Raw genomic sequence first — 27574 nt, 5'->3', positions numbered from 1 at the left:
AAAAGCAGCTGGAAAAGAAGCAGCTTTCTTTGCAGCTCTTGGCAGGACATAGAATGAAACAGCATGCTTGGAATTATGCTTCAAACTCTAAATTAAATTTCTTATCAGACCCTTTCAATTGTCCAAAGGCCATTCAATAGTGGTAGCATTTAGGGGTTAAATGTTTTTTTTGGACTTCTCACAATAGTTCCTTTTTTATTTTTCTATTCTTAGAATTCTATAGCAGGTCAGCTCATATGCTTTGAGCCCATGGGATATTTTAAATTGGGTTTTATGTGCGTTTTTGTAAAGCTGTGCGCAGTTTGCAATTGAAAAAAACAACAACAACGTCATATTTGTTGCAGAACTAAAACTATTATCTGAAAAAATGCACCTATCGCGCTGTACTCTGTTTGAAGAGATTAATATAATTTCCAATGAGAAGAAAAAGGTGTTTGCAAAGAAATAATAATAAATGGAGTGTATTCAAAATTTATCACCACTTCTCCCAATTAAATCAATTGTTTGTCAATTACCTCATGCGGTTTCTTCCATTCTCCAGCGCGGGGAGGAGGAGGCGGGGGGGGGGGGGGGGGTGGTCCCGTCCCGTCCGTATGACCCGCACTATTGGTGGAGGTGGGAAGCAGGAATCACTGTGACGTCACTGGGCCGCGCGGTTGGCAGCTCGTTGAGAAGAGTTCCCTCCTTCCTTCCATCATGAGAGAGCCTGAGCACAGTAAGCAGGCAGCAGGAGTGGGAGCGTGGTTGTGATGATGCATGCATGTTTGTTTTGGTTCTAGCTGACTGGGACTACCAGAGAGGGGAGACACCAAACAAGGATCAATACATGTAAGTTTCTTTATGGATAATAACAATAGCTGTGATGATGAATGCAATACAGACAATCTTCATGCTGTGAGAGTTTTTTCCCCCCGACAATGTATATTACATTAGAATTCATTGAGTTAATGTGCTGTGAGAGATGCGTAGGTAGCAGGAGAAGAGTGCTGCAAACTGCATTGGCTCACTTTGACTGAGGAGCTCAAGGACTTCATCCCCCTCCTCCTCGAAATCCCTGGTGTGACTTTCAGGGGTCGCGTACCAAACTGCGCCGCAGATTCTCATAAACTTCACTCGGCGAACATAAACTACACTACTTTTATTCTATGTCACGTGTTGCCATAACAAAGTCATGTCCTGTAAATGTACAAATGATAAAGAACATGAATTAGTGCAAAGTGACCCATTTTGACTTTTGGAAAACCTGACATATGGAAATGGAACATAAAAAGTTGCCCATTTTCAATGTGTGTGTGCTTGCATGCATGTGTGTTGTAATCATTGGTACGGAATGGGTGTGTTTGCATGTGTCACACTTTCCCTTGTTCCACTGCCACATGCAGTTAAGATGATTTGCTTTGCAGAGCTACACATTTCCCCGGTGGAAGTTTTGGCTAAACTGTCACAGGAGTCTAAATTGAAACCCAACAGTAATGCAAAATGTATAAACAACACACACATAAGTGTCAAGCATATGGCAGCGAACCAGGTGGCGCAGCAAGCTGGGCAGCTAAAGTAGCAGTCTAAATCTCAACTCGGTGCTCCCTCTTGCCAAACACAAAGTGATGTGGGAGTGATCACCTTCGGCTGAGAGGCAGAACAAACTAAATGGGAAGTAATTCCAATCATTACACGGAGCAGAAAAACAAGTAGCCCAAGTGAAATTCAAAATGCACGATTTAGAGTCTACAATAAAACTTAGGTTGCATGTTTTTAGGAAAAAAAAAAACACCCGCCGAGTCTCATGATCACATGTGGCTACATGCAAATCGTCATCCATGCCTCACATTCACGTCAAGGAATCAATGAGTCCTTTGTCTCACCTGCACGTCATCGTCACCTTACGTCACAGAATTCACTGTTTAATTATCAACATGGGAACGAGGGAGGGTGGGGGGGGGGGGAATATTGTCTCGCCTCTTTAACCTCTCAGTCGAGCATCTATTGTGCATAGCAAGACCCAATTGGGGCGTGCTGACTTAGCAATTTGTTGTTTTCACATCGTCACGGCCAATGACGAGATGATGCATTGTAGCAGTTGTTTGTTTATATGAAGCACTTAGGGTAGGACGCATAGCAGAAAAAGTACATTACTCTCTTGCTGTCTTGTGTGCTTACTTTCCAACAGCAATAAATAACATAGGCCTAATCTGTAGACCTTTATTTAGCATTTTATGGACCAGCTACTCCAGTGCTGAGCCATTCTTGTCCCTTTATGGTTACCATAGGCTTACTTGTGTTTGTCAACCCAAAAGCTATGCTACATAGCAGGAAAACTCAGTGACCTGTAGAGCTCATTAACTCCAATGAGTCCAGTCGTGAGCCTTCTTCTACCCTACTAGTTCCACCTAGTAGTAACAGAGCCTGATGACGCCTGTATAAATGCTGGGATGGCGAGACAGATGTGTGAAGTTTCACACTTCAGCCACTAGTGTGTTGAAAGCGATTTTTTTTTCTTACATCACGCCAGACCTCCAACTGATGTCGTCATTTAATGATCCGATTGGAGGATGGTGACTCACTGCGTAACAGTACGAGTGGTTGTGGAAGTATTTCACCTTCGCAGGCTTATTAGAGTGCCTTCAGTTAATATAGAGCCAGATGCACCCTAAAACAGGGTACACACATATTCGAGCGGTAATCGATCTGAATTTTCCCTCTCTTGCAATCAAAGTCAGCAAAAGCCTGATTGTTTGAGGACTCTAAACGATTGTGCTATGGTGAGGTGTGTTGAGAGATTATCCCCCACCCCCCCATACTTGTTCTCCTTGGAATATGGCAGGCAATCATAAATTTGAAACCTATTGAATATTTACAATCACCTTTTGTGTTTGGTCCAGCGCCCCCTGCTGTCAACTAAAATTGACATTAAAGTGCCGTAGAGCTTGCATCGCTTGCCATTGTTCGTTAATGTGAGCTCCCGGGCATATTGCCGTCAATTTAAGTGGACTGTTTTTGAATTGCAGCCTCCTTGGATGGCAAAAAAACACATCACAAGGTGTCTACCGATAATCGGTACGGTACAGCAACCGAAGCTCAAGAAAATCTTCAATAATCAGGCCTTTGCTCAAATTCATCTACGTACATCACTTTTGATAAAGTGTGATGACAGCATTAATCAAGTTCACGAATGAGTTTTACTCTTTCGAGTTGATTGGGAAAAACATCGGCCCTGCTAGCTTCAGTCCATTTGGAGCATTAAAGGAGCGCGAGCATCCCAACATCTGCCACACTTTCCGAACGATGTGCGGAGATGAAAAGCAGCCGTGTACGTCACGTCTGCTCGTCTCCCCCTCACTTCAACCACTTTGATCCGGAACACGTGGATGTGTGTAAATGTTTATCTGACTTTAGTTTATTCCAGATGGTCCTCCTTTCTGAAAGGAGTGCTTTTTAAAAGCCATGCTGAGAGGATGCACTGTGGTGCTTTGCAGAGGTGAAAGTTCAGGGGGTTATATTGCAGAAAATGAGGAGGGATGGGGGGGGGCGGTTTGCCTTGGTGCCAACAAAGTTAAATGTCACATATTTCCCTGAGCCACTCTTGCCATTTCATAATGGAGACTTAATGGAATATTACATAAGGTGCTTATTAAAGCATATTCATGACTGTAATAATAACCCTGTGTTTGTTTTTATTAGCGAGGCAGCGTATCCACACACATTTTTAGTTTCAGTCCATTTTAATTGAATAGTTGGTTCCCATAACAACACCAAACATGTACCGATGCTATTTAAGGTCATTGTATAACATCTCAGTTGTATTTATTTTTTCTTCAAACATATCTCCTCAATGCATCATGATATGGACGCTCCCTGCATGCAGATCTTGGCGGATAGTGTCACGATCCCAGTGATTAATGCGGCACGCATCCAAGAAAATCTAAAGACTTGTGTGACTTTTCAACTCATAAAGGAGGGTTCTCACTCTGTACTTCCTTAAAAGGCAGCTGTGTACCGACACAGGTCATCATATATTAGCTCAAGCACAGGTGGTCTTTTTTTTTTTTTCTTAGTCCAGGTCGAACACAGTCCTGAATATATTGCAATTTGCTTTGCTGCATGGGGGGTCAAGAACATGTGCCAAACGGTCAACAGGTCCTGGATTCAGATCTTAGCTTGGCCTCAGGCTTCCTGTGTGGAATTTGCAAGTCCTGGTTTTCTCCAGCGACTTCCTCCCACATTCTAAAAACATGCCAGTTAGGCCCACTAAAAATGCAGAATTCTCCACAGCTATTATATGAACTTTGATCGATGTCTCTATGTTGCCCACTGACTGAGAAGCTGGGATAGGCTCCTGCTCTCAGATGGACACAAGCTGTAGGAAATGGCTAGACACATGGAATGAGTGTGGCCATAAAGCCAAGAAAAAGCAAAACAGACATTAATCCTTTGATTCATCTGAAGTGTATTAAGGTCATCATGGCTAACAGCGGTTGAAGCTTTGGACTTCCACTGCCATGGATGAGTGGTTATGGATGTGGCATGTGGCTAAAGGTCCCCAGGTTGTTGTCTGACAACTTGAATTGGTTTGACGTTGTGTAAACTTGCAAGCCGATGATGATAGAGGATGTGTGTGGGTGGGTGTGTAACTGCGTGTGTGCGTATGTGCGCGTGTGCGTGACGACACAGTGTGACGCGGGACATCAGGAATGACCTCGCAGGGAAACGAGTGAGTGGAGGAAGCAGAGAAGCAGCTGTGTCCCAGTGCTCATCTTTTGTTTTCCTTTCTCCCCGTCCGCCTGGACGTCCTGCCATTGTGTTTGTTTGCCTGCGTCAAAAAACATAAAGTATCAAGCAAAAGGTTAAAAACACTAAAGACACTGTGGGGATTTGGGAATGGAAGGCAAGGGAATAGAGGGTGGGCTTGGATTTATGATATCTCGTGAGAATGATACGATGTGCTGCGGAGTACCGCACAACCGGAAGGTTGTTAAACAACTTTTGTTTTTTGTTCCGGAACCGTGGAAAATTTTTCCATTACAACTGTTGACATTTTCACTGTTTTTTTGGACAATGTCACTCTCCTCTCTGGCCTTTGCAAATGAAATTCCCAAGGATCTCAACTCCTTTAAAAGGAAAAAGCTACAACTGTGATATATATAGTACATATGTGACTGAATTTAAGAAAAATAAAATCCAATATATTTAATAAGTAAATGTGACAATAGATAAACATAAATAAATACATGCATGTATAAAAATACAAACCTAAATAAGACAGATAAATCAGAAACATGCAAAAATGCATAAAACAAACAAACAAACAAACAAACAAACAAACAAACAAACAAACAAACAAACAAACAGTAATGAATATAAGCTAAATAAGAAATAAAGAAATACATAACAGACATAAATTAACCAATGGATAAAACCAGAATAAAAAATACATATAAATGAATAAGCACTCCATGTAAAAAATAAATAAATAAAAATAAACTCCATGTAGGCTGACCTATTCTTACTTTTACATTCTTCGTGTGATTCTCATTTCATTTTTGAGGAACACAAATATTTCACTTACTTTATTCACAAAAATGCACAAAATATTCATATAAAATAAAATAAATATATAAAATATTCTCAGCACGATGCAGCGCAGTTTTATGCGACAGCAGGCATCCACAATAAATAAATACTTCCTTTAACGAATAGCTCTCTGACATATTTATCTTTGTAAGGGCGTAATCTTTCTCCACTGTGCATATGCAAACGACGTTATTCGCTTGCAAAGTCATTGTTACAATTCCAATCAAAAGCGGCAATTGAATAAATTGAAAATGCACAAATGACGTGTGCCTTAAGGCATTGGCATTTATTTGTTTGGCTTACTTGAACTCGTATTAAGCTACAGTACGGTGAGCTGCACGAGTGCGTGTGAATCATCCTCAAACCCCCAGTTAAGGTCTGGATTGAACAGAAAGGGAGAGAAATGTCTACAGCTCTCTGCTGACATCTGCAGGTCTGATAGTGTACTACAAGTTCAAGCAGAAAGTGCAAAGGCCCAGTTGATAGGTCGGTAATTTGATTGTAAATTGACCACCATGACTCAGTCCACTTCCACGTTGGCAGGTTTTACAGTACACACGGACCTTGAAGGAAGAAAACTTGCAAACCTGATTTAAATCTGGAAAAAGTAAGTCATAACCTTCATTAATCGTTTCCAAATAATTAAGATTAGCCAGTAGTGGTTTGCACGCCTGACGTCTGGATGTAGGCTACAGGTGGCTCTTGTGCTTTTTGCCAAACATTTGTCCAGCTAATGTGTTATCTTGCATTGTTTTGTCACTGTGAAGTACAGGTCTGTGACCAAAATTAGTGCCAATAGGTCCATTATTACATTTTCCATAATGCAACTTTTGCCGTGCAACTTCCTACTCAGGTCGACGTGTAGGTCATCTGTCTTTATGTAGGAATGGATGCTGAGTTGTCGATTAAAAAGAAAAAAAAAAGGCCTTTATTGTAAACTTGCACGCAAACACATCAACAGACACTTGGCTCCTCATACCAACAACAGAAATCAACACATTAAATAACTAGCCTAAAACTAGGCGTGATACATATTGGATGATGTCATTTGATAGGATCATTCCATTTCTGATTGTGCTATAAGGAGGATGTGTAGTGCAGGCTAAGAGTCACTCACTGCCTTTTGCTTATTATTTTGGGGTATAAATCCCCCAAACATTTTTTAATTGAAGACAAACCTGTCCAAGGGCATGAAACTGAATAATGAACTGTTGTATGGTGACCCTACAGTAAGTATGTGCCCAGTGATTGATTTCCATTAAGCTGAAATCTCACATTTGCTGATGTCAGGCACGTTGGTAGAATTTTAAATTGTGCAAGCCTGTACGACGAGTAATTTATCAATGCCTTAACTTTAATTTCACACACTTTCCACTCCACTCCCCCTTGTGATGACCCAATTTCGCAGCACAAAAACCAAACAACAATATGAAGTACATGAGTCATACTTGACGCCGGGAGATAAGACGTAAAACTCTCAGGGGGAAGGTTTCGGGAGCTGATTTACATTTCAAGTAAATATATTTCATCTCCCCTGTCCAATTGTTGTGAAATTGTTTCAAGGTGCGACAAAGGCCCAGTGGCATGTCAAGAGATGAATGGTGATGGGAATCCAGGCTGATATGTTTGCTATCACAAAGTCGTAATCCCACCTGCACCGACTGACATCTGTTGGTTCCACGGTTGTGTGTGTGATTGCATTTCATGAGCTGACAGGACCTCGGTGCTTTGATTGTACTTGATTTATGTGGGGAGAGGCAGCAGGACTGGAAAAGACAGGACAAGGTCGTGCTAACCCAGCCGCCCAGGATCTGATCCTCTTCTGCGTCTCCCCCGTAATAAAATATCATCCCACTGAGCTTTTAACTCATCTTTTCTTCTTTTTCTGGTACTGGCATGTTGAGTGTAGCACCACTTGGAGGAGCCACTGCTGCATTAGATGCTTCAAGGAGGTAAATCATTTATTGATTTATTTTGCTCTTTCCTACCAGGATATTCATTTTGGGTCATACTAGTGCATTCAGGAAAAATTGGAATGTATTTGAAGATCATTGTCAATTTTATATGCTGATTTATGATTTTATTTCGAATTCATTCATCCCACAGGAAATAGGCAATTCATTCCCGAGTTGAGCTGTCACCATCGAAAATATGTTTTTTGCAGTATGGGGGATTTTAATCAACTTGTCACAATAGTTTACTATAATACTTAAATATTATAGATTATATATACTATTCTATATATATAGATTACCGCGGCTATTAACTAATCTGAAAATCAGTAACGTGAGCAGTGCACAATTTGAATACTTTATAAAAATAAATGATCGTTGTGGTCAATAGTTTTATTAATAAAAATCGATTAATTGCCCAATTAAATAGATGTTGCGATGCATCATGGACTCATCCTGAATTGCACATTCCTTTCTTCTGTTTATTATAATCGTCAGCAGAAGTACATTTATATTGAGCGGCCAGAACTGTGGTGTGCTTTCCTCATTTCAAGTTAATGTCACCCATGAGAAAGATCTATGACGTGAACTTGAATGTAGGTTCTTGATGCCTGTGCAGATGCAGCTTCGCAAAAGCTCTTTTTGACAAGTGCTCCATTCTAGTAAATAAAATCTAAGCTTGGATGTTTGTGACTGTAACGGGCGAATGCCCACGGATTTTATTTTTTTTTACAAATGGAACAAAAAATAAATCCTCTTGATTACTATGGTGAGTGCGCAGCTTTGCTTTCAAAGAGAATAAAAGCTCCAACAAGCTTGTTTTTTCTGATTGGACAGCCATTATAAAAGAGTTACGTTTGAGGGATTATTCAATAACCAGCCACGACATAGAGGAAAAAAAAGACATTTCACTGAGAAAACTGAAATCTCCGTTAGACAGCCGTGACCCTCCTTGGCCGGGTGCACCCTTGTAGCCCAACCATTTTTTTTTTCCCGGGTTAATGTGATGAACTGTCACTGCACTTTTACTGATGGCGCAACATTCAACAGAGGACATATCAGTGGGGCAAAATGACATTCACAGAGGGCAGACTTGTAGCCAAGCTCTTTGAGTTCATCCAAAACATTCTTTTATTTTCTGTAGCGCTTGTTCCTATTAGGGCTGAATAAATGCTAACCATCTAAAATGCCATTTTACGAAACTATTACAGTGGAACTTAAAAAATTGGTTCCGCACAAATTTGGAGTCCAAGCAAAATGTTGACTGAACACGCAAATGACCATCGGTGAGCTAATCGTGTAGAAAACAGAAACCACTATTAAACAATTTGTCACAATTAAACTGTAAACAAACGTATGTTTGTGCTCTCAGCTGCCATGTTTGAAAATTGTATTGACAAAAAAAACCCCAAAGCCAAACAAAGCAGTTGGATTTCCATCCATCATACACCTAAACCACTGTGGACAACTTGTTGGCTTTTTGCTCACTGGCAGGCAAAGAAAAGCTCCCCGCGAGGGATGTGCAGCCTTTAAGAAACTAAAGAAACAAGTTAACTTTGAGCTCAGACAGAAATCAACCTCCTGCGGTTGCGCTATCGGCACACGCTCCGCATCTACTGATCATCCATCACGCACAGGAGCAGCACACAGAGGAGAGGAGTTCCCCACATTCCCGGTCACAATATTAGGTACGGTTTTACAATCTAACACGGGGGTGTCAAAGTCTGGTCTGTGGGCCAAATGTGCAATTATATTCGGCCCGCAAAGACAAATTGTGCATCGACTGCATGTGTCAATATAAAAATTGTGTCTTCACGTTTGAAAAATAGAGAGCAATTTTTATCGAAATTGATCTTTTAAAATTTCTTGTGTAGTGTACATAATATGAGACGTTCATAAATTTCTTTGGGGGTTGACAGTCACAATGGCCCTCAGAAGGAAACCATGACTACGATGCAGCCCGCGACAAAATTGAGTTTGACACTCCTGATCTAACGGGTTCCGAAAACGAGCGAATTTTGGCAAAGATAACAATGCTCACTTTTGATTGACACTCTGAGAGGTAACATTGAGGTTTTGCTTTTGTTCCCGGTTCACTTGTTTATTTACGTCCTCTATTCAGTTTCTTTCCGATGTATCGACCAGATTTTTTTGCAATGACAAGATGGTATTTTTCAAGGGTTGTTGTTATGATGAGAAAGTTTTGTGCTATTTAGAAAGTTACATTTTTCACTCTACCGATGACAATAATGGTCCATAGTCTCCACTTTGCTGCAGCAGACCTTATTCTCCTCTCGAATAAAAGCGTGACTGTGGCTGAACGTCTCCAGCCGGCGGGGCTGCTCCTATTTACGAGCACTTGCTGCAGCAGCCCTCAACCTCTTGAAATGAAATGTTCCTCCTAGCCTTCAGAAAACAGCTACCCTGTGAAGACCGAATCCCAGCTCTGGGACCAAATGTATAACAAACAAGCTTATTAAATGAAGCAGACTGATATGTTTAATGGAGTGTGATTAATGCAGGTTTCCGAAATAATATTCTGTTTGGCCTTGGGCTAGAAACCCACTGAGCAGCGAAGGTTTGTGAGTGTCTGCAAATGTAGTGAATGTTGATTTTTCATCAAGGTCGCACAGACATTTGCCGGACATTCACCCACCAATAGTTTTAATTGGCACAAACTGTTTTTCTTATAGCCATTAAATTTTGAACATGTGCAAAATTTGAGTCTATGGTGCAATTTCTAGTCAGTTGTATTACAACCAATCGTGGTTCAGCTTCAGAAAACTGATCAGCCTGAAACTAAGACCTGGCTACTCTGTCATTTTCAGTCGATAGCAAGTGGCAAAATGGCCACCCTCTAAAATGCGTGAATTTAACTCATATTCCACAAATGCAATAAGAATCAAAATGTGTTTGGACTAGTGGGGGCACATACAGCAAATTATTGCAAAGAAAATTTGGGGGTTGACTTCCCCTTTAATTAACCAAGGCATTTTAAAAATTGAATCCACCGTGTCACTTTATAAAGGTGCCCACCTTGGATTGAGAGAGCGAGAAATAGCTGAGCAGTGAAGTTATTTCTGTGAGAGACTTATTATGCAAGTGTGGTTTGCCGGAGTTCCCGACAGATGCAAAATGTCAGGGCTTTCAGGAGAAGATGTTCATTAGCATCTCTCGACACGCTGAAGGCTCCAAAGAGGAGCGGCGTCGACTGAAATGTAGGAATTAGTTCCCGTTTTCTAACCAAAGCATTGACAAAGCAACTGGCCTGTGGAGTCAAATTTATATTTAGGATATTATGATGTTAAAAATAAATGTTGGGGTGAGGCAGTGCATAAACATTGTCAAATGAATTAACTTTTGTTATTGTCCATCAAAACTGAGCATTATAAACTGAGGTGAAGCACAAAATATGATGCACAAAGTTGTGCGGCATTAAATTAATATTCTTTTCTCATATTCCAGCTTTTTTTCTCCGAATATTCACTTATTTTTCATATCATTGTTACAATTTTGTTTTTGTAACTTTGCCTCTCAAAAAAATATGGAAGCTTCTTTTTCTATTTTGATAGCAATCATTTCCTCATATTCCAATATTACTGTCATAACAGTCTGACTTCATTCTTCTGATGTTACCATGGTAACGGTAGTCCCTTTTTTTCTATGAATTATTTAAAAAAAAACACTTTTCTTCTTATTTTAGGAAAATTAGGACTTATTACCGCATTCAAAATGTTCTTGGTAAAAAATCGCCTTTAAATCTAATCGTAGAATTCTTTTTTTTTTTTTAATTATTCTCATGGCTTCATTCAGATGTTGTTTTTGGAACGTTTATTTTTACAATATCAATATTACAATATTTTACAACATTTGGACTTTATTCTCTTATCCTCGCTTTCTCGTTCTCATGCATATCTTTTAACATTGACTTTATAACTACAATATTCAGACTTTATTGTTGTAGAAATTGCCCCTTTTTTTCATTGCGAAATATGACATATTCACACAACACCTTTACACCAAAAGCCTTCGTAAGACACCGTTGTTTTTAAGTACATACTATCTCATAAAGCAGATCAGTACTGTTGATAGCTTGTGTGATAAGCATCTCCTCCCCTTTGCTTCCATCCTATCTCAAGTCTGCAGTAATTACCAAGCCGGGCTGTCACTCCGCAAGTCCGCATCTATTTACTGGAGAAGGTCCCGCTCATTGGTTGCACTCGTCACAGTGCTGTTGACAGGGTCAACGAGGAGTTCCCTCCAATATGGGTCATGTTGCAAATGGCAAACGAGGAGGAGAATGCAAATATCAACTCGGTGGAGGCTAAAAGTACGGTTTGGGAAGACTCACATGGTTCCAACTTTGTATGAAGTCGCTTGCTGACTTGTTTCTATCAACAATAGTTGTGATCACAAAGCTGAGATGCTAATAGACGCTATGTGCACGGGCACATATCATTAGATTAATCTTTCCACTTGCAATTCTTTCGATTTTCCTCTCGTGGACTGCAAACGACATTTTCCACTCTGCGCAGAACATTCAGTTCAGTCCTGTCACGAAAAGACAATAAAAAGAGAGGGAGGCAGGTGTCTGCTAGGGGTTATTAGGCCAGGTAAACATAACATGCTTGTGTAACTCTGGCTTTTAATTCATTGACCTTTACTTTTTACAGCCTAATGCATTCTAATAGGCCAGTGGATCCCCATATGAACCCCCCCTCACCACCACCACCCATACACACACACACACAAGGTTGTCAAGGAGATCAGGGCATCACGGTACACTTCTGAGAACCAAAAAAAAAAACGTGATTTCCAATTCTTAATGTACAGATGCTATTAGAACATCTCGTCAAGCTTCTTGCTGAACACACACATTATGTTCTTCTCTGTCTTTGTTTTCACCAGCACCCTTCCTGATTAACGGTGCAAGTGAGCCCTGCCTTGTTTCCGGAGGTTGTGCACACCATGCAAAAAAATGACCTGTCTGTGGATGACACCCAGCGGGACAGCGTGAGTAAAACACAGCTCAACTACTTTTTCTGCCCCTCATTATAAGACTCATTTTTCATTTATTTATCTAATAAAAATACATTTTTTTAATAACGCTACTGTACAAGGGCATGGTACATACATGTACAAAATTAATCACTGTTATTGCCTTATAATTAGATTAAATTACTTTATGGGGGAGCATTTTCAATTAACTGCAGACAGGTAGAGCTTTATATTGGTTTCAGGGTGTGTCTACACTGTATGTGATTTTTAACTGATATTAAACAATGTTACCAAGGTATTATAATGTCCAATATGTCAAGTGAAAGCGGCGTTTCGAACATAAAAGAGGTATTAAAAAGTAATGGATAAGACTAACATGAACCAAGGGCAGACTTAATAGTAAGATGGCTGCTTTAGCACATCAAAAAGGATATTAAAGAATAATGGATCAGTGTGACATGAACCAAGGGCAGATTTGGCGGCCGGTAAATGGCAGCGCATAACATCACTAATTGCAGAATCGCCAGATGACTTGGGACTTTTTATTATTGGCCGAGAACTTGTTTACAACCCAAACCAATTCCTAGCGGTTCAAGATAATGTCTTTGTGTGAACAATAACATCTATCAACTGCAGTTACAATCGGGTTTTTTTTCCTCACGAGAAAAAGGAGGCATCTATTTGTCTTGGGTTTATTTGGCGAATAATTGGACAGATGTTCCATTTGTACAATATTATCTCCCAACAACATAACATTTGTAAAGGCGTATTTTTTTTAAATATATATTTATCGGTTAGCTAACATTGAGTCCAGTTGCAAGTACGTGAGAATAATCAATCTGAAAATTTAACCTAATTATTGAAACGTCACAACTTTCACTGTGCACAAATAAAGCATTAAATAATAGCTAATTACTCCAGACTACAAAGAACACCTGATTAACAGCTACATTTAGTAAATGTTAATTTTACTAATAATACTAAAATATATATTTTTTAAACAAAACACAATGTTGCCATCACAGATGATGTCAGAGCTGAGCGCGAGTTATCAGGCTGTCTGGATTTAATAGACGTTTCTTAGAAGTCCCGATAAGTGGCGGACAGGTCGGAGCAGCCATGTTTAACTGGAGCTGTAGCTCGCATTGACCCGCCGCGGATGGTCCTGGCCTTTTCCTTTCAGGCATGAACAAGAAATTCGATTTTTCTCGATAGCCGTCCATCCCCAGATGGAAGTCTCCCAAATGGGCTGACACGAGAGACCAAATGCATCGGGTACACAGATGGCGCTTTTCTCTCGGCGGGAAGTACAGTAAAGCCCAAAAGCGTAATAAGATGTTAAATATAAATGGAAGATTTAAGCAATTCCCATTGATGTTGTGTGTTCTTCACATGATGGGGAAAGTATGAGTCACAGCAAAAAGATGAGATTGAAATGTCAAAACGACCATTACAGCCGGGTTACGATGATCCACTCGGTTTGGAAAGCGAGGAGGGCGGTGGGGGGTTGTCACCACTGAGACGCTCAAGCTTCTGCCTTCTTCTTTCCATGATGAGCAGCATTGTTTGTGCCAAACATCCCTTTTGGAGTCATGTTTAACCTTGGGTGAATTGGTCTGTTACACATTTTCTCAGGTACTTGGTAGATTGCCATTAGCTTTTGTCCTGCTGTTTACCTCCAATACTAAACGACTGAGTTGTGCTGCTATAAAGTGGATAAATCTGATTTGATATCCATGGAGATAATTATTAATCTGGATTTATAAAACATGCTTTCATGGAGTTTGGCTTCGCCTCAGAAACAAGCAAGTAAAACTGCCTACAGCTTCTTTACATCAAAAGGAGTTAACTGAGGGAGTTCAGACACTTGATTAGAAGACCTCTTAAGATGGAGGTTTTCTAAGCACGTCCAATTGATAGGCCCCCCCGGAGGTGGTCCCAAAACACGAGCTAGGGTCGATACACTCCCTCCACTGGCCTGCCATTGACCTGATGTACCCACTTTTGAAGAAGAGTTCTGTCAACGGTTACAAAGTTCTCCACATTGTGTCAAAACACTGAACAAAGTAGAGGCTACTCAACTTAACGCAAACCACTAATTTGCAGGAAGAATAGGCAGGCCAAGCTAGAATTTATGCTAAAGTTCAAAAAGGAGCCTCAATAACTCAAGTCAAAGTTTTGCGAACTGATAAGACAAAGATGAATCTTTGACAGAACGGCTAAAATAACAATCCGCTCATAATTCCTCAAAAATACAGGCTCATCTGTCAAGCAGTGAAGGATTAAGGTTTTTTTTTTTTTTAAAACAGGCTTTCTTATCATTCTGAATTCTACAGAAGCGTTTTGTCTGCCATGGTTTTTTGATCAAAATTGCGATTCCAGACACCTGAAAACCGTTTTAAATCACAGTACCGTCATTTCCGGACTACAAGTCGCGTTTTTTTTTCATAGTTTGGGTGGAGGGGCGACTTATACTCAGAAGCGACTTATATACATATATACCGTCATTTTCGGACTATAAGTCGCGTTTTTTTTCATCGTTTGGGTGGGGGGGCGACTTATACTCAGAAGCAACTTATATACATATATATGTTTTTTTTCACTTCTTTGGGCATTTTATGGCTGGTGCGACTTATACTCCGGTGCGACTTATACTCCGAAAATTACGGTATGTTTTTTTTTTCACTTTTTTGGGCATTTTATGGCTGGTGCGATTTATACTCCGGTGCAACTTATAGTCCGAAAATTACGGTATGTCTTTTTAAAGCAACCCCTGGCTGTGACTAAATGATATTGGCCAGATGGCTTGATTAGAGCTAAACAAGAAGCTTATGTGAAAGATATTTGGCAAGGTTAATAACAAGATCTCTTCAAAAGCCAAGCTGAGTGAAGGTGGGGAAAAGAAAGAGGCGGGGACATCAAGAGGACAGGTAATTAAAGATGTCAAAGACAAGTCGGGACGCAAACACGGCGCCCACAGAGGTAGCACGGGGACGCAGGACTGCACTTGATGAATGCGTTCCTGGGTCACGACGCTCTTGGGGGTGGCCCGTGCAATCAGGCGCGGCTATTGATGAATAGTCATGAGTCACCTTATCAGCATCGCCATGGCAACACAGATGCATCTGTAACTCCTGCGAAGGCGCCGAGTGAGTGGGCCGAATCCACCTTGAGCGGGCTCGGAGCCAGGTGACCATAAATGATGGATAAATGAGTCCCTGTATGGATACAGAAATCAATGAGGATTTTAATTTGCTAAGGCAAATGAAAATGCAATTAAAAAAGAACACATGTTGTGTACATGCAAGTGATGGCTGGGAAGCAGATGGAAGGAGAAGTGGGTGACAAGATATTAAATGAGGAGAGCTGGGCAGCATCGGTGCAGGACTACATCATAAGAGAGATGGAAGAGTAACAGCTGCCGGAAATAAACAGTCATGATATGGAACAATGGAGGAGTGAAAAGTAATTCATTACAGCGTCTATACAGGACACATCTCGTTGTACTGAGTAACAACAACAGTGTGAAGAGTCCTTGTGAGTAGAAATGACCTTAAGGGGCCCAGTCAGTATATTGATGTTGTTCACTTTGTGCCCAAAATAAGGTATGCTGAGGACTTATGTCGAAAAAAAACCCATGCTTTTTTTTTTCCAGAAAACTGCAAATATTATTTTTTAATAAATACTTTCAACTGTAGTTTCTTCTAATGCTTATGCCTCAACTTGAAATGAATTCAATAAATTGACAATTCATTTTTAAACTACATGGCGAATTGGGAATGTTATCAAATGTATTTTTACGAGCTGCTACTGATTTAAGTAGATGCTGTGTAGGATTGCACAATTATTTTATATAATTTTTACTTTTGGGTTGTAGCACTGGGGCTTCCAGCATTAACCCTGCCCCTTCCATCTAATATCTTGAGAGCCTTCAATCACATTAGTGGATTTCTGGCACAATTGCACAATACTTAGTTATTCATAAAAATAATAACAAATATACCTTGGCCCATTTATGCTGCAACATTGTGTAAATGCCTATGTCATAACACACTGGGTCCGTGTCCTCATTTAAACTCCCAAGAAAGGGAAGTGACGCTGGGGATGACACCACCAGCTACGAGCCGGTCAAAAGGCGGAGCCCCATAAGCCTTAAAAGCCAGCTGGTGGCTAGCAGCAGCAGCATCAATAATTGGGACTCGCAAGTAGGAGCAAAAAAAAGTTCTTTGTTCCCCTAAGGCCCTCTTCCAAATTGTTATTTGTAATGGGACAATCCTTCTTTGAAAGTTCAGAACTTCCATTCCCATGCCATGTTTTATGAATCCCAATATTGCTGCCTTAGGCCATTTGTGGAGGTTTCCGTGGCTGTAGCTCAACTCCCCGTAGCTGAAGTCATGTTCATTAGACTGCAATTGCTCTAAGACATTTCAACAGTTCCTTCAACACAATCGACTAAATCTCAATGATTATATTGCCGATTACAGCTATGTCATGAAAACATCCATCTAGATGTCAAACTCATTTTTGTCGTATTGCGTTTCCTTCGGAGGGCCGTTATGACTGTCAACGCCTTATATTATGGGCTACACAACAAACTGATGAAGAAATAGCGTCGAAATCAGAGTTTAGTAAAAACTGTTCAAATATTTTAAAACGATGAATAAAAATTGCTAGCAATATCTGTAGTTTTTAAAGGTGCAGACAATTTGCAATTTTAATTTTGGCACAAGTCGATGCACAATTTGTCTTCGCGGGCCACATAAAGTGATGGGACGAGCCGTATCTAGCCCCCGGCCCTTGAGTTTGACACCTAGACCGTCATCTTTATGTCCTCATGATATGGAACAATAGAGTGAAAATAGGAAGATGTTATTTGAGGAAATACGGCAATTCACCGAAACATTATGCCCCGAGTAGAAGTAACAGAGCTATCAGGGTCCTCGCTATCAGTGATTGGCCAGGACTATTGATTTGTTTTTGAGCCACTGCTTATCTATCTGCTTTATTTATTCATTGAGGTGGTGAGCAATCCACTGCTTATTTGAAACAATTAAATAAATTAGTAGCCAGCTTCATTTATATGTGTCTTTTTCCTTAAGCCTGCCAAAACTCATTTGTTTTAGCTATCTGTTCCCGAAAATACTTGATTGTGTCAGTCTGTCTGCTCGCTCGGCCTGATGTTGAAGAGAGGTAAGCCAGCCTGCTATTTATTTATTTCTTTATTCTTTAAACCCGGTCTAAAAGAAAACATCAGCAGCCGCCCAAACATTCTCATTTCACAGCCTGTTGAGCCCATTTAAAGTGTGATTAATCTCGCAGGTGTTTGGCAGCACGCTCTGCGAGAATGTAGGCCCGATGTATGAAGAGTGATGTGCGAACTCTTCTCGGGAAGGTCGTTAGGGAGATTTCACGGTGGGATGAAGCCACCTTCCCGTCGATGTCAAAGTTTAGTTGCTTTCAAGTCATGGCTGACACAGCGAATTTCCTTCCCATTACAAAGCAAATATAAAATCGATCCCTTTCGGTGCGAAGACGGAATAAACTGCAAGTGGGATGTTCTTTCTTTCATTCTGTTCTTTGACAATGACTTTTGGTCCAAAATTACAGAAAATGTGCTGCATCCTACCTTGCCCCCACCATCTCAGGAAAAAAGCTCCAGCTCACCTTTCACCCTGAACTGGATAACCTGCGGGAAATGGATGGACAACTCGCAAAATGGCTTTCCATGTCTCGCTCTTGCTTCCACTTTGAGCAAATTATTCGCCATTTCTTTGTATTCCTTCCATTGTGCGTTGTCGAGGTGTTTGTTCTACATCATCAACCGGGCTAATCCGCCAAACTTTACATTTGACAGCTCACTATTCCCAAAACGTCACACTTAAAATTTCTGCCCAATCGCAAAATATTTCTTGGACACCGTACAAGAAAAAAGTTTTGTTTTTCTAGGATTTTATGGTTTATGAACATATGAAAGAAAAAGCTTACTGAATAAACTCAAGTTATTCTCCTACTGAATGAACAAGTAAGAGTTAGCCACATTCGTTCATGCAATAGCGTAGCCTGCGGGCATTTATTTACTTGGGTCACATAAGGGGGAAGCAGCAAAGATGAGGAAGCGTTTTTAGAATTTTATATAAATACTGAAATGAATTAGATTGGGGTTTAAAAACAAAACTAAATAAAGCATGAACATGGGCAAAAGCAATATTGTGGAGTGATCACACGTCAGCATCTACTTGAAGTCGAATAGATTTTCTTTATTGTATAAGGCAGTGTGTAAAAACATTAAAAGGGCAAATATCAATGCCATCTGAGTCCAAGGACCAAAATAATGACATCAAAATAATGGCCCAAGAAACAGGTCCAAGCGTTCCATTACGGTGGCATAATGCATGAAAACATCACGAACATTTAGGTGCACGTTGTAAGCATGTGCTAATCGTAGTCGGAAAATGCCAGTGTGAAACTCACGATATTTTCGATCACGTTAACATAAACAATCGGATCAACTTCAATACTGCACTTGTTTTCAACATACGGTAAGAATTCCCGGTTGAATTAACATCTCAGTCGACTATTATCTGTGTGCGAGCAAGGGATTATATGAACTTTTTTCCCCCTGATTTTTAAAGAGTCATTTATTACCCTAAGTGGGAAAAGGGAGGCGTTTATTTCTCCTATGTGAGGGAGAGGGATGCATTTCTCTGCGGATGACTAATAGTGGCACAGCGTCTGTCGGGAAAATAGCATCTAATTGTCGACAAAATAAACAGTAATAAAATCAAATTCGACGACTGACTTTTAGAAAAAAAAAATTCAAACACTGCCACTAATCACCTTCCCCACCTTGCAATGTGTTGCAAAAAATGTGACCTCTAAACGCAGATGAGTTCATTTTTAGTCCCTCCGGGATTCTGAGCCAGGTGAGACAGCGGATCAAGCTGTTTGGAAAAAAAAAAAGAAGAAATACACACATGGCTGTAAATTCCAGGGTGCAGCAGATAAACCTCTCCTTTTACTCAAGTGATAAGCCCATATGTGCGTGCGTGTGTGTGCGTGTGCGCGTGCACGTATGAAGCACTCCCAGTCTGTCTCGAAGTCAAAGCATACTAAGAGAAAAATACTCCTGTAAAAGCATACCAATTCAACTCCATCAGAAAAAATAGGTAAAAAAAAAAACCTTGGTAACAACTTAAAAAAAAATACACCATAGCTTTATATTTTTCTCATTTGCTGCAAATTATTCTGGTGGCCCACAACATCAGGCTCCTCTGAATCTGCAGCTTTAAAAAAAAAAACAATTTGACAAAGTTGTAAGTTCTTCAAATTTAGGAAATAAAGATATGCTCAGATACCTTTTTAAAATCTATCGTATGAAATTTGTTTGTCGTTATTTCCCGCCCCTGTGTGTTGAAAATGACCAAATCACGAGGAACATTCATATCGCTCTTTACGAGAATCACCTGCCTTCACCTCTTCAACAGCTACCAATAAACTGTAGACAAAAGCTCACTTGCAAGTGTGTTTCAAGAACATTGTTCTTCAAGCGAGACTGCCGGCAGAAAAATGGAAACCTTAAAGAGCTTTTTTTCCCCCCTCTGTTGTAAACTGGTGATTGAGAACTTCTCCAATCGTAATCTTTCTTATTCATCTCCTCCGCCCTTCCCCTTTTTAACTTCTTTCCCTCGCCTCACTTTTGCTCAACAGTCATTTCAGATTCACTCTCCGATAGACTTGATTGCGAAAGTCATAGCGTGGAGATGGATGATGGCACCGCTGATGAAAAGTTGCACTTTTTTGGGGGGGTACTGTTCGCGGGATACCTTGTGGCTCCCGGTGATGATGGCTCTCATATTTATTGCTGCGCCTTCGGGGAGCTCGGAGCCTGAATCCTAAAGAGGAAATCAGGCCTTACTCAATTCAAGAAAGATTGCAACACTTGGGGCAGATGGTGCTGATGGGATAAACAGCAAAGCACAATAGTCATGTTCAAGATGCGCATAATGTTGCAGCGAATTACATAACACACTAAATTCAATAGAAGTGAAACCTTGCTATGTGCAAATTTTGAGATCCAATGTCATAATGCTCATTTGCGGGTTCAATGTTTGGATGTTTTTTCATAACAATGCCTCTGAACTTTTGTTTTGAGAAGAAGCATTTGTCCCGGCCGCACATGCCACAATCGTAAACAATTGTCCCACCATCCTAAGTACACTATAATCTTGTGCAAAAGTAGAAACCCCCACACAGACCACATTTGTAGTCACCTGAGCACTCAGGACAACAGAAATAATGAGAAAAAAAAAAACCCTGAAGAAATGACTTCCTCTTTGCTAACGAAGCCATCTAATTGATCTGAATTAATTCATAAATTATGTATGGAACAAAATGTATCTTGAGCTCCCATGATACTGCCTGATTGGAATTGGGAAATTGTGCCAGATATTGAATGGAGAACGGAGGATGTTGAGAAAAATCTACAGCGTGTGCCGCATTGATATAGAGTCGTCATTTCGATCCTGCACCACAGCGAGGATATCTCTTCAAATCAAGTATATATTGTGAATGTGTATTTTTAAGGCCCATGCAATCAAAAAGTAAAACCAGATTTCTTTTGGAGTTTCTGTTCAGCTTCCCAGAGTTGTGCAAAGAGGGAACAGGAGCTTGCTTGCATTGATTTATTTTGCTCTCCCGCAGCCGCCAAAACCCTCAAACACGGGTCCCGTGAAACCAGCAAATGATTCTGGACTTGTTCTTTAGGCGGGAGGCAGGTTTTAACTATCAAGGCTGCAGGCGTGAGATGTTGCTACACCTTCAGCGTCAAATAAGGGCCCCCAAGCAATAGCTTCTTTTACATTGTATTCTTTGTATTTCTTCCTCACTAAATCAATAATCCACAATAATTTATTAATGACAACATGGGCTTTTCGTGAATCTATCCGCTGATTCGACTTTCTCTGACCACTGTGTTTTTTTTATATCACCGGTTTTATCCAATGAACTGTCATCTGAAGTGGCTCCAAAATTTCTCATGGCTTGTCACAAATGTTTTTTTCCTGTTTTACTTGCTCCCCGCGGTTCTATTATTGACAAATTTAACTGCGGGCTTCAGTCAAGGCCGGGATCTGCTTGAATCAACGGAAACGTAAAAAGATGTTAACAAGAACAAGTCCCCTGTGGAAAACGGAAGCGACCGAGAGAAGGTGCTACAATTGTGAGCAGTCGGACCCAAGCTCTCATTTCAAACATTAACTCCACACGTGTGTCATGCTACATCTTTTTGTCATTTTATTTTTTTTGTGAGTGCGATTGAATTTTGGTGTGGTCTTGAAGTTGAACTGGATACTCAAATACTTCTGCCACCTTCTAACATCAGCAGCATCGAGCACCGGGGATGCTAACACTGCTGAGCACAGCTCATTTAAAACAACAGAGGCATAACGTGATTACTGCCATTAATCTTAAAAATAAATAAAAGAAGCCTCCATTTTTTTCCCCACCTACATATGAAATCATATTTTTTAAAGAGTCAAGTTGTTAACAAAGGCAGAAGATGGTAAATGGAGCACCATGTTTGACCTTCCACATTTCAATTAGGATGATTTCAGCGCCGACTGAATGGCACATCAAATGCGGAAGAGTCACTGTAGGCTCATTAACCTTAAACTGATCCCACTTATCATAAAGTGTCTCTTCAGACATTTGGTGGCTGGTTTGCGAAAGGTTTGCATGAGCAAAAACAGCAAACTTGATTCCATGTCGGCAAACTGATGTGTGGAATCTCACCGACATTACAAACTAGCCTCAACAAAGATTGCATCTGCCAAACACTTTTGTACTTATTTTGTAAATCGTGGAACGTTGTAGGAGGAGTCTATACAAATTGATTACCAATAGTCTCTTGGCGCTCGTGTGCTAATTTACGCTTGTTATTTGAGCTCTCAATAAATCAGCCACTGAAGCATTGCACAAGCGAGTTAGACCCAAAGACTGCAAAGGTCGAACTCATACAAACAATATGATTGCAGCATCTTGTCTTTTCTCGTCACATTACGGTGTTAACGGTTATTCGTTTTCCTCATTGGATGATGAGATTAATCCTTTTACCTTGGATCTGCTTAAATAGTGAGGTTAATCAAATCTGCCCCTTTGTGCCCCACGACGACAAGTCGCAGTCTGTGGCGCTGAGCGTAATGCACCTAATTATGTGGAAATGGCAGCTCAATGGCTTCAACAATGACGATTGACACTTTGATGGATGCACGCGGGCAAGCGAGTTAGTGCTCGGTGAGGCGTTACCTGGACTGATAAAGATGTACAGTGTGTTGATGTTCACGCTAGAGAGCTTCACACTAATCCGCAGAATCATTTGATTACGCTGGCCCAGGCCATGCATACAGTCAATGAAACTCTGGAACCTTTACTAATCCTGTGATGGGCCTACTAGTGCTTTTCTTAGCTTTTTAATATGCAACTTCTGTATGTTGGAAAACTGTTAAAAACAAAGTTGGAACTAGCAAGTTTTGGATTCAGCCTCATGTCACTCCCGACCTTCGTTCATGACCTAAGCCACGATGATTGCTTCGGCTGCTACGTTGTTAGCATGGCTTGCTTATGTTGAGAAGTTGTAAACACCAGCGTTTGCTACCGAGTCAAATAATCCGTTCATGATTGATGGTCAATGCCTTCTGCAACAAAATACCCTGTAAGTTTTTTGATGATAATTAAAGATAAAATTAAGTGCATGAGATGGGGTCGGAGATCGATGATAATCTACATCTCACTGCAACCCTTGACAGGTGTGTATTCAGTATACAAAACTGATAGACTGATGGTGTGCACGTGGATGATGTGGCGCCATGAGATACGGAGGTCCGCTGGCAGGGGGTACCCCCCTGTCAATTTAATGTTGTTGTTAAGACACATTGGGGGCTCCTGGATTGCACTTTCCTGACAGAAATTCACCAGGTCGACATATAACTGCTCCAGATATGCCAATCATTCCTTCTACCGCCTGTCAACTGTAGTCTCAACCCGCCCCTGAGTCCAATGCGAGCCAGAGGAAAAAACGAATTAATATAATATTTGAGAAGAGGGCTCTGAGTTCTTAGTAATGCCTCTAATTCGGCTTCTACGCTAATCTCTTCAGGCGTTGTTTACAAGCTTGTAGTCAGTGACAATTAAAGCGATACTTTCTCAAGGAACACAAATTAGGGTTTTAAGCAAATGCTATTCTGTCAGTCTAAAGCTTAACGGGTTGGATTGTTTCAATTTTCTGTGGCTTTTTAGTTCAGCAGATTGCCATCTCACAATATTTGTATAATTGCTTAGTCAAATATTCTCGCTCCAACAGAAGAGTGCTTTGCGGTACTTACTGGACCCTGTAGAAGATAAGGTATGAATAGGGGCCCAACAGCAAATAAACGGTGTCAGGCTAATCCAACCTTGACCTTTTTGTAGTAAAGCGGGTTGTTTAAATGGACTATCTCGATCCGTGGTTGTTAATGTGTCTATTTTTAGTGAGGGGGGTGGCGCTGCTTGTACAAATGGTGTGGAACTATCACCTGGAAAAGAGCCGCGCGGGATATCCTTGCTGACGTCTGAGCCTCACTTCCCGGGGCAAATTTTCTTATTCATGCACAACAAATGAAAACTCTGGGCGGTTTGCTGCAAGATAAATGGGCACCATATCTCCTTCAATTTATCATGCTGTTCCAGCCTGTGCATTTGTACCTGTGTATTTAAGTGTGCCCTGAATCAAGGATACTCCTGCGAGCGCTCAATAGGCAAATAACTGATTACCTTTCTACCTTCCCTAAGGACACTTTACCAAAGGAAACCGAAACAAAGCAAACAATAGAAGACATTAAATTGAACTCCATCTAGTCCACTTCCAGCCATCTGAGCCTTGGGTTTATTGTGTTCAAAAAGGATTGGAGGAAAGAAAGCAACTCACTCTGGAGCTCAGTCCATCACAGCCTGAAAGAAATGAGTCATTTGCTTTGACTATAATGGAGAGAGTCTCCGAGTTGCTCAGCATTGCGGCAGCCTTTACGGTATGGCGATCATTTAAATAATCTCTTCTTTTTATGCTGCATCAGTCACTTTAATGTGCTCCTACCGAGTTACCTTTGCGTCTAAGGTGTAACCTCAGAGGAAATCATGCTATAATTTGCAATAAATGCAATCCACCTTGGTGTGACTGAAAGCCACACAAGCGGATGGATATTAAAAATAGCAGCAGCTTTGCATAACTGAGTCATGTTGCGGGTCATGGGTTTTGCGCCTTTAGGGGAGTGAAACATTTGTTTCTCTGGTTGACGTGTTTTTTTTTCTTTTCTTTTCAGGATGGCTCGGTTAAGACAGTTCCATTCATAGAAATGAATTCCAAATGGTGAAGGAAAAATACTTGCTGTTCAGATCCAGTCCAGCTACGGCAGAGACTATATAGCCGCCTCGGGCAAAAACAAAGATGGTGGCAGGGTCTGACATTAAGCCTTTATGAGTTGAGCCATTTTGTGGTTTCAATAGTTTTTATTTATTATTAATTCATTTTTTAGGGGGTTAGTTAGTTTGTATTTGGTGTCTTGACCTAATTTAGGCCATTGGCAACAGAATACTTGTGTACTTTTTTTTAATTTGCATGTATAAAATGGAGTTCAATCATTAACATTTGTCTGTTTTCCATGTGGAGAGGAGAGAAGGCCGTTTATTTCAAAAATTTAAACGCAGCCTTGAATCTATAATCTTTTTGCACAGAACTGTCTCCCCCTGAGCTGAAACTCTTTTTGTCATCTTGAGATGCATTTCTGCAATTTGTTCTCTTACTTAGCTCATTCACCATCTCAGTCACAATGCATAAATGGCATGGATGTCTTAAACAAAACAGCGGTAATCCAACTTTTGTATTAGTATGACATTAAATGAATTTATGACATCATTATCATCAAGTTTGCTCATGATACGACTTGTTTGATCACCGGTGGAGACGAGACAGCCTACAGGAATGAGATAGCTCAGCTGGTGTTCTAGTGCAATCGAAATAATCTCTCCTCCAATGCTGTAAAGAAGAAAGAGATGATTATTGACCCAAGGCAAAATGCATCTTGCACCGTTTGCCATCAATGGGACTCAGGTGGAGATGGTGAAAGCTTTGCAACTCCTCGGTAGCCACATGAGCGATGAGACCTCACATGGACCCACAACACATCGGTGTCAACTTTGATGTTGTGGATTATTTCAAGCCGTTCTGCTTATTTCTGTGATGTGCGTTGACAGTTCTCATGAACAAGTGGCAGAAGAAATGACCTCCTCGATTATATTCTGGCACAACTTGAGCTCGTGCTTGTATGTCAACAAACGTTAAATGTGCTTTGATGTGGATAATTTCAAATGGTTCTGGATATTTCTGTGATGCAAAGTGACAGTTATCATTAGTAAGTTGCAGAGGGAACGATTGTTGGATTAATTGTCAATTTGATCGGACTCATTCTCGCCGTGCGGTCTTTCAGAACTTTCTTACCATTTTTTTTGCCCTCACAACATGGTTACTCCGATATGTTCTTCCCTGGTTCCTCAGGTGTCTGACGATTCGACGGACTCCCCAGAGCTGGGTCCTATCACCTGCATGGAACCCTTCCTGGTGCGGCGGCTGTCTTGCCGCACGGTGCAACTGCCACCTCTGGCCTTCAGACAGGCCGAGCAGGCGTACTTTGAACGCAAAGCGGAAGCCGATCCGGTCACCGTTCCTCCCCGGCCCAACAGTCTCCCACTTCGTACGCCGCCTCTCATTGCCATCACCTCCGCTGACACCAGCAGGTAGGAGCACATCGAGGCTTTTTCATTTATATTTAGCAAGAATATTGAGGATACATTTTGATGCAGAAATGTTGTCAAACTAATGTGATTTAAAAAAATGGTTAAGATCTTTAATCGCTTTAATCCGTTTTCAAATGATAATGAGGATTAAGATGTTCATTCGAGTCCCTTCAGACTGAGGTTCTGAATTTATTCTGGAGTATGCTTTGGTCATTCATCATGCATATGTAATTGCCTCATAACTTGCAATTTTCTTTAAAATGACTAACTGCCGGCTGCTGTGAGTCATCACGCTTAATAGATGAATGTGTCACTTTTCTGAAACATGCCTCCATCCAGCTAATCACAGCCTTTTGCCAAATGGAATGTAACGCAACACATCTTTTCATATTGGGCAGTGCAGAATAGAACACTGCAGATTTGCTGGCCTTTTCTTACACGACAAAACATCGTCCATCCATCCATCCATCCATCCATCCATCCATCCATCCATCCATCCATCCATCCATCCATCCATCCATCCATCCATCCATCCATCCATCCATCCATCCATCCATCCATCCATCCATCCATCCATCCATCCATCCATCCACTCACTGACCCCTACAACATTAAAAATAATGATAATACAAAAATAAATCTCAGGCAATCCTTTACAGAGAGCTCATTAGTCTGTCTCCACTTGAAGAAAACAACCTTGAGACAAATGTGAGAAAAATGTCGCCCACTCCGGATAAGAGACTGTACCCGGTGTGTGTTTGCCATATGGGATTCTTGAGAGACAAACAAATCCTTATTCCCGCATTCGACAGCCATAGACGGCGTTTCAATCAAAAATAGTGGCAGTAGTTCATTCCATGGTCAAATTCATCTGTCAGTGGAAGTCTGTCAAGGAGAAAGAGAGGGCTCTAGATTGTTGCCCTACCTGGTGTACGGCATAGCGTAAATATGAATGAGGTGTGCATCGACACAAAATCAAGTTTTTACAATCGAGCGCAATTGCTCTGTTTACCAAGATAGATAGTCGAAGGTCTCCTCTGACTCGGATGGTTGATTCTACAGTCGCGACAGACAAGTGCGCATCTGTCACGTTATCAACATACACACGTCTCTCAAAGTTCTGTTCCAAATAAGGAATGAAAAACCTGCCTCATCCTCCTCATGTTGTTTTTGTGCTTGCCAAGAATGCTGCTACCTGCAGTGAGTGGGTAAACAACAAGGACACCGGCAGCCGC

The 27574-nt window shown here is 40.9% G+C and overlaps 1 protein-coding gene across 4 annotated transcripts in view; it reads left to right on the top strand.

Annotated features, from left to right (window-relative positions):
• Positions 1-671: 671 nt before the first annotated feature.
• LOC133153757 (cAMP-specific 3',5'-cyclic phosphodiesterase 4D) overlaps positions 672-27574 on the top strand; it is a 74283-nt gene continuing 47380 nt past the window's right edge. For 2 of the 4 annotated variants that reach the window (XM_061277844.1, XM_061277841.1), the window contains exons 1-4: positions 677-828; positions 7478-7520; positions 12429-12533; positions 26101-26339. In XM_061277844.1, coding sequence (XP_061133828.1) covers positions 12489-12533; positions 26101-26339 — 284 coding nt within the window. In that variant the 5' untranslated portion in view covers positions 677-828; positions 7478-7520; positions 12429-12488. Of the gene's footprint in view, positions 829-7472; positions 7521-12428; positions 12534-26100; positions 26340-27574 lie in introns of all 4 variants that reach the window. The other 2 variants (XM_061277842.1, XM_061277843.1) reach the window with 2 other exon arrangements.

This window comes from Syngnathus typhle, linkage group LG5 (assembly GCF_033458585.1).
Source record: "Syngnathus typhle isolate RoL2023-S1 ecotype Sweden linkage group LG5, RoL_Styp_1.0, whole genome shotgun sequence".
Taxonomy (NCBI): Eukaryota; Metazoa; Chordata; class Actinopteri; order Syngnathiformes; family Syngnathidae; genus Syngnathus; species Syngnathus typhle.
Note: the sequence above shows the minus strand (reverse complement) of the source record. Positions and strands in the feature narration are given on the sequence as shown.